General features: G+C 38.8%; 1 protein-coding gene across 12 annotated transcripts in view; it reads right to left on the bottom strand.

The window, feature by feature from the left end:
- Enox2 (ecto-NOX disulfide-thiol exchanger 2) overlaps positions 1–14,607 on the bottom strand; it is a 271,673-nt gene that overhangs the window by 58,351 nt on the left and 198,715 nt on the right. For all 12 annotated transcript variants that reach the window (XM_048450363.3, XM_048450361.3, XM_048450362.3 and 9 more), the window contains one exon: positions 10,864–10,998. In XM_048450363.3, the coding sequence (XP_048306320.1) occupies positions 10,864–10,960 (97 nt within the window). In that variant the 5' untranslated portion in view covers positions 10,961–10,998. The remainder of the gene's footprint in view (positions 1–10,863; positions 10,999–14,607) is intronic.

The following is a 14,607-nucleotide window of genomic DNA, read 5'->3' as shown; positions in this document are numbered from 1 at the left end:
TCTGAGTCCTTGAGTTTCCAAAGTCCAGGGGCTGAAGTAGAAGACCAAAATTTAGAGATATTATCCCTGTGAGTTAGGAAACATTGATCCAGGCTTTACAAACTATACACTTATGGTTCTAGCCACGAATTAAAAGCTTATTACTCTGGACTTTAGCCACCCATGGCCTTTAACACATGCAGCTATTGTAATCTTTGGTTAACAGCAGCACTGGATGGGGGTGAGAGCAGATAGCAGAAGCAGACAGTACCTTCTAGTTTTAAATCTCTCACATGAATCTCAGGTGCTAGGACCCACAGTTCTGCTCTGACAACTGTTAGAACTCTCTGGTCCAGATAGTTGGGATCTTCAGGCTTTGACAGTGGCGTGTATGAAGTTCTTGGGTTCAGCGTATCCAAGGCCCTTAGCCCTTAAAGGCTGGTAGCTTTCTGGTACTCTTCTAATGACCAGAGCCCTCCGGTTCTCATCTATGGGTTTTCTTTGCTGTTTCCGTTCTCTAGTGTTTCTGTTTTCATGACTCTGTGGAAATCAGTTGTTCTCCCATTGCTGTTGTTATTGCTGTTGCTGCCCTGTCTTTTCCTTTGCCTTTACGATTGATGAAGACTATTGAGTCCAAAAAACACAACTCAAGGAAAGCCTTTATTGGGCTGAATGCTGAAACACCAGCAGAGGAGGGTGTCTCCAGGCTTAACTAGAAAAGTGAGACAAACAATCCACTTATATAACTGGAAAAGGGATGTGTCATGGAAGTTTGCATTAATCAAAGTACACTTTCATGGAAATGAAGGGCTGTGATTGGACCAGTAGTGGCACTAGCACCTTGGCAAATATGGAACCATGCTTATCCTAATCATAAAAGTCTCTCATTCAAATTAATGAATGTGTTTGTACGAATTACAGGCCTTCTGCTGGGCATCTATGGAAAGTGTGCCTCTTCCTTCTTGGGTGGAAAAAAGTCTACTGTAGGCTGTTTAAAACAAGCTTGATGGGGGTATTCCTCTCTTGACCAGAGTTGTGCTTAAGCAGCAAACATCTATAACTGCCTTGAAGCTTCTTCAAGTGTCCATGGAGTTTATGAAGCAGTTAGTGTTGATATGAGTGTACTTTGTCTGACTGCTTGGTGGGTAGTTCTTTGCTCAAAAAAGCCATGGCACCAGATAAGGTCTAATAGCTGTCAATTTGAGGACAAATGTTCCTCTGCAATACCTTAACTTTGTACAGGAAATAAAGATGAAAGGGGTGCTTGCAATAAAAGCTTATATTAACATCAACAGCACTTGAACATCATTCAACAGTGCTCAAGCAGAATCCTATCTTGGTTCCCTAGAGAGAAGCGGTCTCTCTCTAATTTGTTTTACATTGTCTAAATTTTGGTGTCAGGTCTTGTGTCAAGCATTGGCGAAATGAATATGGCAAAATCATATTCTAGTTTGGAAACAACCATGCAAACAGAATACTGCCATTAATTACTATCATTACCATGGTTATTGATTGGATGCTTATAATATCCTAGGCACTGTGTTAAGCATTTTCTATAATCTTACCACGAAACGACAAGGAGAGTATTCAGTCTGGTTGGCGTGGGGTGTGATGGGTTAATAGAATTATTTATTTTTTTTAAAGGACAAAACTAGAAAGGTATCAAACCCTTGCATTAGACTGACAATGAACTTTTTCAGAGTATTGTAATCATGTCTAAGATCCTATAGGGCAACTGTTGTCAAGGCACTTTTGCTCTGTGGAAGAGCCTGTTGGTATAAAGCGGGGTGACTGACACTCTTGGACTAGGATGGTTTATAAAATCCTAGAAATCGTAGAAGTTTCCCATCTTTGATGGAAACAAAGGCATTACACATACCCATTTTATGGCTTAATAGTTGATATTTTCTGATTCCAGCCTGGATTTCCTATACAGATCCTTTGCAAGATTTTTGCAGGCAGCTAATAGAAAGAAAGAACTCAGATTTCTAAGAGCAGCCTGGCTAAATTGTAAGATGATTCTAGATTCTCCTGGAATAATTATTATACCTCATATGAGCACACATTCCCAAAGTTTTGCTTAATGCATACAAAATTCCACCAGCACCTACCATGCCTTTGTAGATCACTGGATATCTATTTCAGTCCATTAGACAAGATGAGGTAGAATAAGGCCTGGTTCATAGACAATGAAAAATAAGCTAACAGACTGGTTTGGGTTTCTTTTGTTAAAAAAAAAATGTGTGTGTGTGCGCATGTGCATTTGCATACATTTATGTGGGTGCATACTATGGTGCATATGATGAGATCAGAGGACAACTTTGTGGAGTCAGTTCTTTCCTTCCAGAACATGGTTCGGGGTATTGAACTTATGTTAGGATTATGTGGCAAATGCGTTATACTCACTGTCTTAGTTTGGTTTTCTATTGCTGTGAAGAGACACCATGACCATGACTACTCTTTTTTTTTTTTTGACTACTCTTATAAAGGAAAATATTTAATTAGGACTGGCTTACAGCTTCATAGGTTTAGTGAATTATTGCCATGGTGAGAAGTAAGGTAGCATGTAGGTAGACATGGTACTGGAGAAGGAGCTGAAAGTTCTACCTCGATCCTCAGGCAGCAGAAGGAAAGACCATATACTAAGCACAGATTGAACGTATATGAGACCTCAAAGCTCACCCCCACAGTGATATACTTCCTCTAACGAGGCCACACCTACTCCAACAAGGACACACCTCACAACCAATCCCTATGGATTGAGCATTCAAACACATGAGTCTATGGGGACCATATGTATTCAAATCACCACACTCACTGAGCAATCTTTTAATTCCTACTTTTTGCTTTGGTCCCACATATCCTATTATGGGATTTCATTCTTGTAGTTCAAGGTTTATAAACATCTACCCTTCTAGCCATCTTTCCTCTAGTCCTTCCAATTCAATTACACTGTGTGGTTATCTTTCTAGAAAATTTGATGACTTACAAATTATGCTCCAAACTCTCAATCAAGGATGTTTTGCACACCTTTGGAGAATTAATGAGAACATTTCCTGCTCTATCCACAGTTTCTAAATATCTGGGTTTTAGAGATGAATAAAAATATTATATATATGCATATATATTTAATATTGCTAACTTCTGAATTTGCCAAGAAAAGATATGTGGGAAAAAATAACAGGGAATCTAAGTGATTCATATAGCTCATAGGGGATAGAACAATTTAAAACACAAAATTTAAGAAATTGATACTCTTGGAATAAAAAACCATTCTTTTCAGTCAAATTCAGCTTCACAAAAACTCATATTTTTCGGTTTTATATTTTGCAGTAGACTAGTGAAAGTAATATTCACTAGTCTGGGGCTATGTACCAGTTCTCTGAAACCACTCAAGCATTTCACTTAATATGAACCCCTACATATTGCACAAGGCAATAGAGCAGAACACCCAATAGTCTCCTCTGGCCTCTGTACAGCCATGTGCACCCCCTATATATGTACACCCTAATTTTCATATACCACAAAGACATATACATGCACACATACATACACATAAATGTTTCCTTTTCCTCAAGGACTGGAATATTGGTGTATTTTATCTTTATAATTGATCAGGTCCTTCATTCCTTTCTTTTTTCTCACTCAGTTTGCCTGGTCAGGGTTTTCTCAACTTTGGAGACAGTGCAGTCCTAGGGTTTATATATATGATTTTTAATTAACCTTCTTGCACTGTCTTCTCTTTCCATTCTTATTTATATTTTCCCAGGTGATGATTCACTTTATTTGTAGAGAGTTATTTTTCTTATACTGTCATCTTTTTTATAAGCTGGGTCAACATCTTTGTGGAAGGAGGTGATCTACTCGAACTCAGTAGCTCACTACTATCTCTATAGTACCTTATCTTGCTTAATTTCTGATTATGGACACTGTTTCCCCTGTCCAGACTCTTCTCTAGTTTTCAGTCCCCACCAGGCTCCTAGTTAACTCGGATGCAAAAATCACCTCTTTTGTGAAGCTTCCCTGACCAGCACTGTTTATCTAGTTGTGTACAATATTTTACTCTGACTCTTTCTACATTGTACAACAGTGGTATTTATTTTATTGCCCCTACCAATGGAGTCTGATCTGAAGGCAAGGACTGAACCCTTTGAATCTCTACTTTGACTGAGCTTAGTACCTGAATTAATAAATGAATGCAGAAGTGAAAGAACAAACTAATGAAATGGATGGGAAGTTTTTGAGCTATTGTCAATAAAGAGGCAGCTTATACCTGCAAACACATTTTATTGGGGGGAGAAAATATGATTCTGCCAACTTCAGAGTAGGGATCTTTGAGTTCACCTGCTTTCTCTCTAGGGCTCCTAACAGTACTTTGCATATAGCAGGCTTTAGTAAATATTTCTTCTATGAGTGAATAAATAAACGAACAGTATCACTCAGATTCTTCCTAATAGTTTCCAGTAGGGAGTCTCTAAAAACGATGTTTTTTTCTTATGATTGATTGTGCATTTATGCATTTCATGAGTTAAGACCATGATCGTTTTTCTCTTTGGATTTTCGAGGCAGGGTTTCTCTGTGTGGCCCTCACTGTCCTGGAACACTCTCTGTAGACCAGGCTGGTCTCAAATTTACAGAGATTGACCTGCCTCTGCCTCCTGAGTTCTGGGATTAAAGGCATGTAAGACCATGATCTTTATTTTGAAGTTTCTGAAGCTCATGATCTTTGGGTATTTTTCTAAAGGTTATAGTTTAGAACACTTGTGTATGAAAATGGTTCCATAGCATTAATCTACACATATTGCGATGTTAAATGACTATCTGTTCTTATGGAGCAGTCCTCGGGACGTCTGTCCAGGCTTCAGCTTTGGTGGCTGTCTCAATACTCATCTTCTACAGTGTCGTCTACTTTCTGTCCCCTACGCCCTAGTTAATCTTGATATTCTCATCGGCTCCCACGTCAATCATGATGTGGTTGTTTCTGAGGAAAAATGACAGTACATGGATCATACAGCTTACAAATTTTGTTAAAGTTGGGTATCTCTTTTTTTATATAGGCAAAAAACTATACATTTTAAATATTTTCCATTATATTCTATAGAACCTCAGTCATCTCTAACCCAAATGATGACAACTTGCTTTTTCCTGATGTCCCTGCCAGCTACTGTGCAAGCGTGGGAACACACATGGCCTCTTGGAGAAAAACTAAATATCTCCAGGTGTAAATATACTTCATGAGATGTCTTAGGATTACCATTACCAGAAGGATTCTGAGTTTGTTTTGGAGAAATATTAATTCTATTTGGAACACTGTCATATGTATCATTGGCTCTTGGTAAAGTAATCTTTCCCAGGATCTCACCCCATTTGTCACTGAAAGCATCCTGTACCTGTTGGAGATGTAAACATTAATACAAGGCTAAGTCCAGTCTTCTTTCGGGATCTGTCAGAAATGGGACCACCCATGAGACATGCAATCCCATTCTTCTTTTTGTTTCTCTTATAGTTAACCTGGCAATTTCAAGGATAACTGTCTTTTTTAGGGTAACAATATCCATGGTGGGGTTTGAACTTGCTCTGGGAGTAAAATCCATGACCCACATTTTCCATTCTTTCTCATATTGAGTCCTTGCAGAGAAGATGAAATAATGAAATTCTTCTCCTACTTTCATACTTCACAGATCATTATGAAGTTGCTAAAAGTATTTTAATTAAGATGGAAATACTAAGCAGGGGCAAATAATAATCACTGAGTAATTTTCAGTTGGTTTATCCTCACTTCTGTCTGGCATGACTGAACTAGAACACTGGTTTGTTTTTTCCCCACCAGAAGCTATGGCATTTCTGGTTGCCTCTTTCATGGGACAAATAAAGAGCCTTTTTGGAACGCTTTGGCAAAACAAACACTGTTGCAGAAAACAGGTGTTAAGAAGTGATCCTGACCTGTCATCCCTGTAAATTAATTTTATTGAAAAGCAGCTGCACAAAACAGCATGGCAGATGAGAGGCAGAACCACTCCAAACCTGAGATGGCCTATTTCTGCTCCCCACTTGAAGAATATAATTATGTCAGTCATTGTCTTCAATGACAAGTATGTATCCATCAACATCCATGACAGTAGAGATTTGAACTCTCAGGAGGATGTCAAGAAAGCTTATGTATCATCTGATTTTTATCTATGATGAACTGTATTCTATTACCATAGAAAGGCCAGATGAGACAAGCTAAACCACAGTCTACTGGCTCAGCAGGAAAATGCCTGAGTGGAAGGAAAGTAGCTGAATTACTAAACCATTAATAAGGGTACTTAAGTGAACAGTTCTGTAAGAGTCATTTTATTTAGCATATAAATAGTTGCAAAAATATAGTGATTTTCATTATGACATTTCCATACATGTAATTAAGGACAGTACTTTTCCCTCTCACTGGTCTGTGTTGTAGAGGGTTGGGCAAAAATCACATATGTTAACTAGTAACTATTCTATGAAAGAAACTGAGCTGCAAAAAAAGAGGGAGGATCAATGATGTGGTCCCAGGTGAAGAATGAAGAGGCCAGAAGATTCCTAGAGAGGAAGTAGTAAGAGCCCATATTAAGATGCTAAGGTGTTAGGACTCCAATGTGCTTGGACAACAGTTTGAAATATGCTCACTCAGAAAAGTGAATTTGCACCTGCTGGCGGGATTCTTGTCTACTTTTATTTCAACTGACCTCCAGGTTATTGGATGGTGTTGGCCATGTTAATTATGAATATTTCCTCCTCAATAGCTCTCCTGCATGTCAATCATCTCTGTGAAAACTATCACAGATATATGCAGTGGTGGGCTCTGCTAATCTCTTAGACATTTGTCAATCCAATCCAGTACACAACTCAGTCCAATCCAGTATACTTCTCTCAGTCCTATCCAGTGCACATCTCTCAGCACAATCCACTACACATCTCTCTATCCAATCCAGTACACATCTCAGTCAAATCCAGTACACATCTTAGTCCAATCCAGTACACATCTCAGACCAATAAAGTGCAGATCTCTAAATTCAACCCATTACACAACTCAGTCCAATCTAGTACACATATAAGTCCAATCAAGTTACAAACCTCACCCAATCAAATAAATATCTCTCAGTCCAATCGAGTACACATCTCTTAGTCCAATCCTGTACACATCTAGGTCAAACCAAGTACACATCTCTCAGTCCAATCCAGTACACATCTCTTGGTCCAATCCAGTACACATCTCTAAGTCCAATAAGTATACATCTGTCAGCCCAATCCAGTACACATCTCAGTCCATTCCAGTACATATCTCAGTCCAATCAAGTACACACCTTTCAGTCCAATCCAGTACACATCTCAGTCCAATCCAGTACAGATATCTCAATCCATTTCACATCTCATGCAATAAAGTACAAATCTCGGTCTAATCCAGTACACATCTCTCTGTCCAATCCAGTACACATCTCAGTCCAATCTAGTATACATTTCAGTCCAATCCAGCACACATCTCTAAGTACAATCTAGTACACATATCTCAGTCCAATCCATTAAACATCTCATCTAATCAAGTACAAATCTCGTTCTAATCCAGAACACATTTCTCAGTCCAATCCAGTACACATCTCTCAGTCCAATCCCATAAACATCTCTGAGTCCAATCCAGTACACATCTCGCAGTCCAATCCAGTACACATCTCAGTTCAATCCGGCAGACATCTCTCAGTCCAATTCATTACTAATAACAGTTCAATTCAATACACATCTCAGTCCAATCTAGTATACACCTCTCAATCCAATCTAGTATACACCTCTCAGTCCAATCTAATACACATCTCAGTCCAACCCTGTACGCATCTCTAAATCCAATCTAGTACACATATCTCAGTCCAATCCATTATACAACTCATCCAATCAATTACAAATCTCGGTCTAATCCAGTACACAGCTCTCAGTCATATCCAGTACAAATCTCTCAGTCCAATGCCGTACACATCTGAGTCCAATACAGTACACATCTCTTGGGCCAATCCATTACACATCTCTCAGTCTTATCCAGTACACATCTAAATCTAATCCAGAACACATCTCAGTCCAATCCATTACACATCTCAGTCCAGTCCAGTACACATCTCTTACTGCAATCCATTACACATCTCAGTCCAATGTAGGACACATCTCAGTTTAATTCAGTACAAATCTCAGTTCAATCCAGTACACATCCCCCAGTCCAATCCAGTACACATCTTGTTCCAATCCAGTAAACATGTCTCAGTCCAATTCAGTACACACCAGTCAGTCCAATCCAGAACACATCTCAGTCCATTCCAGTACATATCTAGGTCCAATCCAGTACAGATATCTGAGTACAATCCAGTACACACCTCTCAGTCCAATCCAGTACACATCTCTCAGTCTAATCCAGTACATATTTCTCAGTTCAATCCAGTACACATCTCAGTACAATCCATTGCACATCTCTCAGTCCAATCCAGTAAACATCTCTCCTTCCAATCCAGTACACAGCTCTCGGTCCAATCCAATACACATCTCAGTCTAATCCAGTATACATCTTAGTCCAATCCAGGACACATCTCTCAGTGGAATGCAGTACACATCTCTCAGTCCAATCCAGTACACAACTCTAAATCCAATCCAGTACACAACTCTAAGTCCAATCCAGTACACATCTTTCAGTCTAACCTATTACATATCTCAGTTTAATCCAGTATACATCTCAGTCCAAAACAGTAGACACCTCGTAGTCCAATCCAGTACTCTTGTCTCAGTCCAATCCAGCACACATCTCTCAGTCCAATCCAGTATACATCACTCAATACAATCCACGTTAGGATTTTTGGCTTACCTGAGCTTGTGCAGTCTTGGGTATGCAGTCAGAGCTTCAGTGAGTTCATGTGTGCTATTGCTTTGTCATTTCTAGTAAACACTTGGCCATCCACTACCTTTGAATCTCACAATCTTCCTGACCCTCCAATGAGCACTGAGCCTTGGGCAGGTATGATATATATGTCCCATTTAGAGATGAGCACTACATGGTCTCTCACCCTTTGTACACTGAATGGTTTTGGGTCTCTGTATTAATGGCTATCTATTTTAAAAAACGTTTTGCCAGGCAATGGTGGCACAAGGTTTTAATCCCAGTACTCAGGATGCAGAGGCGGAATGATCTCTATGAATCTACAGAGTGAGTTCTGGACAGCCAGAGCAACCCATAGAGAATCCCTGTCTCAAAAAAACAAAATACCAAAACAAAAAACAAAAAGCTTCTCTGATGAGGGATAACGGATACGCTAACTTATGACTATGAAGGTAAGAACGCAGGGTAGTTCAATACTATGCCCATTAAACAGACTAAAACAGTATTATGTTCTCATTTAGGGCCTATGACTTAGTCAGACAAAAGTACAAGTCATGAGTTCAGTGTTTTAGAGTAGGCTTTGAATCCATTGATTGCCCCATAACTATTGCATCAATGCGCACATCTTGCCAGGTCATTGATTACTGTGGTTTGCAGGGTTCACAACAGGGTAAGATTGTTGATTATTTTTCTTTGCTTGTAGCATAAATACAACCTCCTGGAACTATGAAAGTTATCAAATATTAATGAAGTTTCTGGTTTGGTATCAATTTCTTATTCAGACATCTTTTTTTTTTCATGATTGACCTCTTTTGTATTTGTTCCCCCGTGGTTAACATAATTTTAACCACTTTTAATTTTTTTCTAATATTGTCATCAATTCAGTTTTAATCCATAAAGATTTAAAATTCAGGCTGGAATTGTGAAATTGAAGAAGGAACTAATTACATGGCAAGGCAAAGGGTGTCATCATGGTCAATATGCCCATGCCTGTGAATTGCCTGGGCATCATGTAAAACTGCAGTTTCTGCGTCAGTAGGTCTGGGATGGGACCTCATATTTTGGGAATCAAAACAATCCTAGGACTATACAAAAACACATTTGAGCAGCAAGCATGTAGCTTGATTAGGTCTTGTTGTGCATTTATGTAGGACCACAATTAAATAAATCTAAGGAGATTAATGTTTATGCTGTTTCAAAAGCCACCCCAGGCTCCCTGAAATGGCATTAATTAGCTCTTACTAGCCAGGAAGTCACTTTTGTGTCTACATGAACCCCTTTATATATTGTCATGTTTTTCTTCTGATTTTATTTTTTATAATAAACATTTAAAAAAACATTTGTTTCCTGATTTGTGTGCATGTGACATACATGTGGAAGTGACGAGGACAACTTGCAAGAGTTGATTCTCTCCTTCCATTATGTGGGTTCTAGGGATCAATGTCAAGCTATCACACTTTGGGACAAAGTGATTTCAACTTCTGAGCTATGTTACTGGTCCTTGTCATACTTACTGGAGATATAGTTAGTCCATCATGGCCACTCTTGCACATATGTGTGCTCACATTTATGTATGTGTGTATACATATGTATAAAAAGTGTTAGTTATCGCCAAAATTATTTTGGAGCCAATGTACCAACCACTTTCCCTTCTTCCCTTTAGGAATCTAGGATTTAAGACCTGCTTCAGTAAGTTCTTGTCCTATGCCTATGTTTGTCTTCTGGAAGAGGTTTATAAAATTAGACAAGCTTTGTTAATACTTGCCAAAATCCTGTTGCCTTTTATTTCATTACATGTTCAATAACCCTATCCTGCCTCAGACATACCCCTAGCTATACACAAAGTGCCATCATACTGGCCATCTAGCCTAGAAAGCTCATATTACAAAAGTACTCACTCAAGGCAGGATCTAGAAAATGTCAACTTCAAAATAAGATGTGTTGTGCCATTATATTTATTACCACCTGGTCAATAAAAAGAAGTAATTGTGATGTAATTAAAAATAACATACCAGGTAAAAGTGGTTGTCCAGCAATTCCCAGTGGTGCCATTCCAAGATTATTCATTGCTGTGGCCCATGCAGTTGGATCAGACACAGGCAGCGTCATTGCAGTAGAATCTACATTCAGAGTTCTAGTATTATCAGCTGAAATGAAATGACAGGGCAAATAATTTGTTGTGTTGAGGTTCCGGTATCTAGTTTAGCTATTAGAGCAAACTGTGGCAAACACTTTACAAAAATGGTCAATGGACACGTAGTGGATAAGGCCTCAATGCAATGCTACTTTTCTTACAAGGATTGAAATAATACAGCTTGAAGTGGCAGGAAGTCATGAAATTTGAAAGCAATTTACCAGATGGCATTTTAGTGTATTTCCTTTCTACCCTTTCCCCCATCTCTCCCAATCACAAATGTACACATCAATGGAGATTGGAATAATTAAGAATTTTCTTATCCTTTGTCTACTAGCATGTTATTACTTCAGCAGATTCTATTCAAACTCCTCAGAAATACAAACCAAGAAAATAAAATCATCCAAGGGCTTCTGTAGTTGGCAATAAAATATAAAAATTACATTCCTGATGAGATTTTAGGCCCTTGCAGTAGTACAGTCGAAAGAGCTGAGCATATATACATCATCAACTAATAGAATATCCTGGGGGTTAGGGGAGAACCAATGAAAAAGCAGACAGTCCACATGGCTCCTATCCACAAAGACTGCAAGTCTAGTTGGAGACAGATGACGATGTAATGATAATTACTGTTAGTACTAGCACCACCTCAGCCTTCCACTACTACTAATTATTGCGTGCTTACCATATGTCAACTAAGGCAGCTGGCATGCATCATTGTCATTTAACTTTTGGGACGACTCTCTGAGGTGGGGAGGATTTATATCTTCATGTAACAAATGAGAGGTTTCTAAAGATTATCTCTTTTACCCAAGGTTGTACAAAATATATACATTTTAGTCACTATGGTCTACTATCCCTAATTAAATAATTAAGAGCCAAGGAAATACTTGAGTGGCATAGACTAGATTACTGAAGATTAAGGAATAAAGAGGTTCTGAGGTTCTGTAGGTAGAAATTATAGAGAACGGATGTTAAAAGAGTAGTGCAGAATTGTATAGAGTAAATTTTGAATGATAGTTAGCTGTTAACTAGTAAAGAAAAGGAAGGGACACCCCGGAAAAGACACTGAAGTGTGTTATATATACAAGGGCATGTGATAACTGAGTTGGGTGAGAATATAGTCGATAAGTTATCTGAGCACAAAAGGGTTATAATTTGGGAATTTTCCCCCTGATAGCTGATAGCCTCCAGGTAAAAGAAAATCACACAGCCTTTCTACTACAGCCCAATATGAACATCTGCCAATTAGACCCCTGAAGGCAAGTCTGTTCTAAGTGTAGCTTATTAATGTCCATCATGTCTGTCCAAGCCGACAACATCAGGGATGGTCCTTGGCTGCGTTATTTAGACTTGTGCTATTTTAGTCCTGGTGAGAACAAGCAAACATCCAAAGACATTAGTTTTGAGATTCCAGTTTTTGTCATTCTTCTGTGCTGAATTTGCCTTCTCTCCAACAACACCCACACACATACAGAGAGGAGGGAAGGGGGAGGGAGAGGGAGAGGACCATAAGTATCCCACATTACAGCCTGAGCTGCCGACTGCCCTGCCTGTAGGAACTCTAGTCCTCACACCCATGTTCAGTGCTCTCTTATGAAGACATAACTTAAGGCTAAACACAGCCCCTCTGGAAATATTAGTAAGAAAACAAACATATATCACCGAACATCCTTTGGGTCCAGAGTTTACAGAAGCAATAATTTGGTCCAGCTGGATTTCCAATTTCCAGGTAGCAAGTGTTTAGGGGATCTCTGATTTGAGACTGCAGAATGGCTCCCAGAGAATACAGGTAGTTCCACAGGAGCTAGGTCCCAGTGTCAAAAATGCTTTTCTTTTGCCTCTTTTATTTATCCCCAGCATGGCTATGTATTCCTGTGAAAAAGAAAAACTAACAACTTGGGAACGCTTCTCAACATGGGATGTGAAATCCAATAATGGAATTTACAACATACCAACCTCTCTAAACGGAACAAACCTGGGGGCCAGGGAGAGAAGGACAATGATCTAAACTGTCAGTTTTAAAGGACAATACAGTAGTCTTCTTTTCAAAATGTCTACTAATCAAAGTGCCTGTTAAGATGTCCGCGAGCACAGTTCCCGGGAAGGCTTGTTTATAAAGACAGATAAGGACCCTGAGGAACTAGTAGCATTATTTTACCACAATGACTGTCATTCCTAAACTCCCAAGTGTGTTTTAAATGTTCTTCTCCTCTCCCTCACTTCTTGGACCACGAGGGACCACCTAACCCCCACCTTGTCAAATCCTACTCATTTTCCTGGGTTATCCTAAATACCATAACCTTTCCTGTGAAGCCGCTTCACTGGAATGAATTATTCCTTCTTATATGTTCTCATTACATTTTATCTTTTGTGTGATTTTTATATGTTTGCGTATTCTTAGAATCCTCCTCCTCAAACTCATTTTTTGGTGTGTCTTGCTATACAGCAGGTTCTGAGCTAGCGACTAGGAATACAGAGATGAACAAAACCTGGTTACTGGAAGGGCTTGCAGTACAGTGGTAGGCACAGATACACAAAGAACCAAATATCAATTATTGTACTAAGCATTACAATGAGTAGAATGCTATGGGACTTCAGGAGAATAGTTAATGCTACAGGAATGGGTTTAGGTATACGTATCTGGAACTGGGAAGGACGGAGATGAGTTGCCAGAGAAGCTTTTGCTGGAAAAGATCATTTCAATGAGTCCTTAAGGAAGGCTATGATTTTCTTCCAGATAATGAATTGGAAGATCATCAGGTTAGAGAAGCGTAGGAATCAAGAACAACTGAATATTTACTACCGACTGTCTTGAATTATAGCTCTTGGCTACTCTTCTGTCTTCTAGCTAGTCACTCCATTAGGTCAGAGATGGGGTTTAAGAGATTAGGCATCTTTGTAATAACGTTTTTGAGACAGAGTCTCATAACATTGCCCTGGCTTGTTTGGAGCCGACAGAGATTTGTCTGCTTCTGTCTTGTAAGTGCTGGGTTACAGGCGTGTGGCTTCACGGCCAGTGTAGACATCATTCTAAGCCTTCAACTCTTAATGCCTTGTGTGATATAAAGTAGTAATTCATGATATATATGAATAAATGACTAACAAACAGGCAATGCATGCAAGGGCATGCATTGATTGTCTACATCTATGTTCAGAATGATAAACTTTTAAATATAGAGATGGCATTATTGCTAAACCAATTCTCAAGAGCAAATAAATATATGTAGGAATATGCTTAGAGTTACAATCAGAAATAGATCTATGCAACTAATAATTTAATCTGATCTTATTACCTATAACTATGTGCCTATATCAGCACAATCATTTATGTAAGCAAGATTGCAAAAGTTTTCATTCAAAGACAAATTTTAGGTGATCTTTTGCTTCCCAGCTGTCCAGATTAATGGTTCTCATTAACAAAGCATGCTATGCTAAATATATCTATACAATTATCACTAAGTGGTGGAAAAGTTGAGCTTTAGTCTATTTCTCTTTCAAGCCTAAATATGAATATCTGGAAATTTCTTTAAGTATCTTATCGAACTAGTCTCACATCACAGAGGAGGATGCTGCCATTTCCTCTGACTCCTATAATTTACTATTATCAGCCAAGAATACT

This window comes from Myodes glareolus, chromosome X, assembly GCF_982192425.1.
Source record: "Myodes glareolus chromosome X, mMyoGla1.1, whole genome shotgun sequence".
NCBI lineage: Eukaryota > Metazoa > Chordata > Mammalia > Rodentia > Cricetidae > Myodes > Myodes glareolus.
The sequence above is the reverse complement of the archived record's forward strand: the minus strand, read 5'-3'. Positions and strand labels throughout refer to the sequence as shown.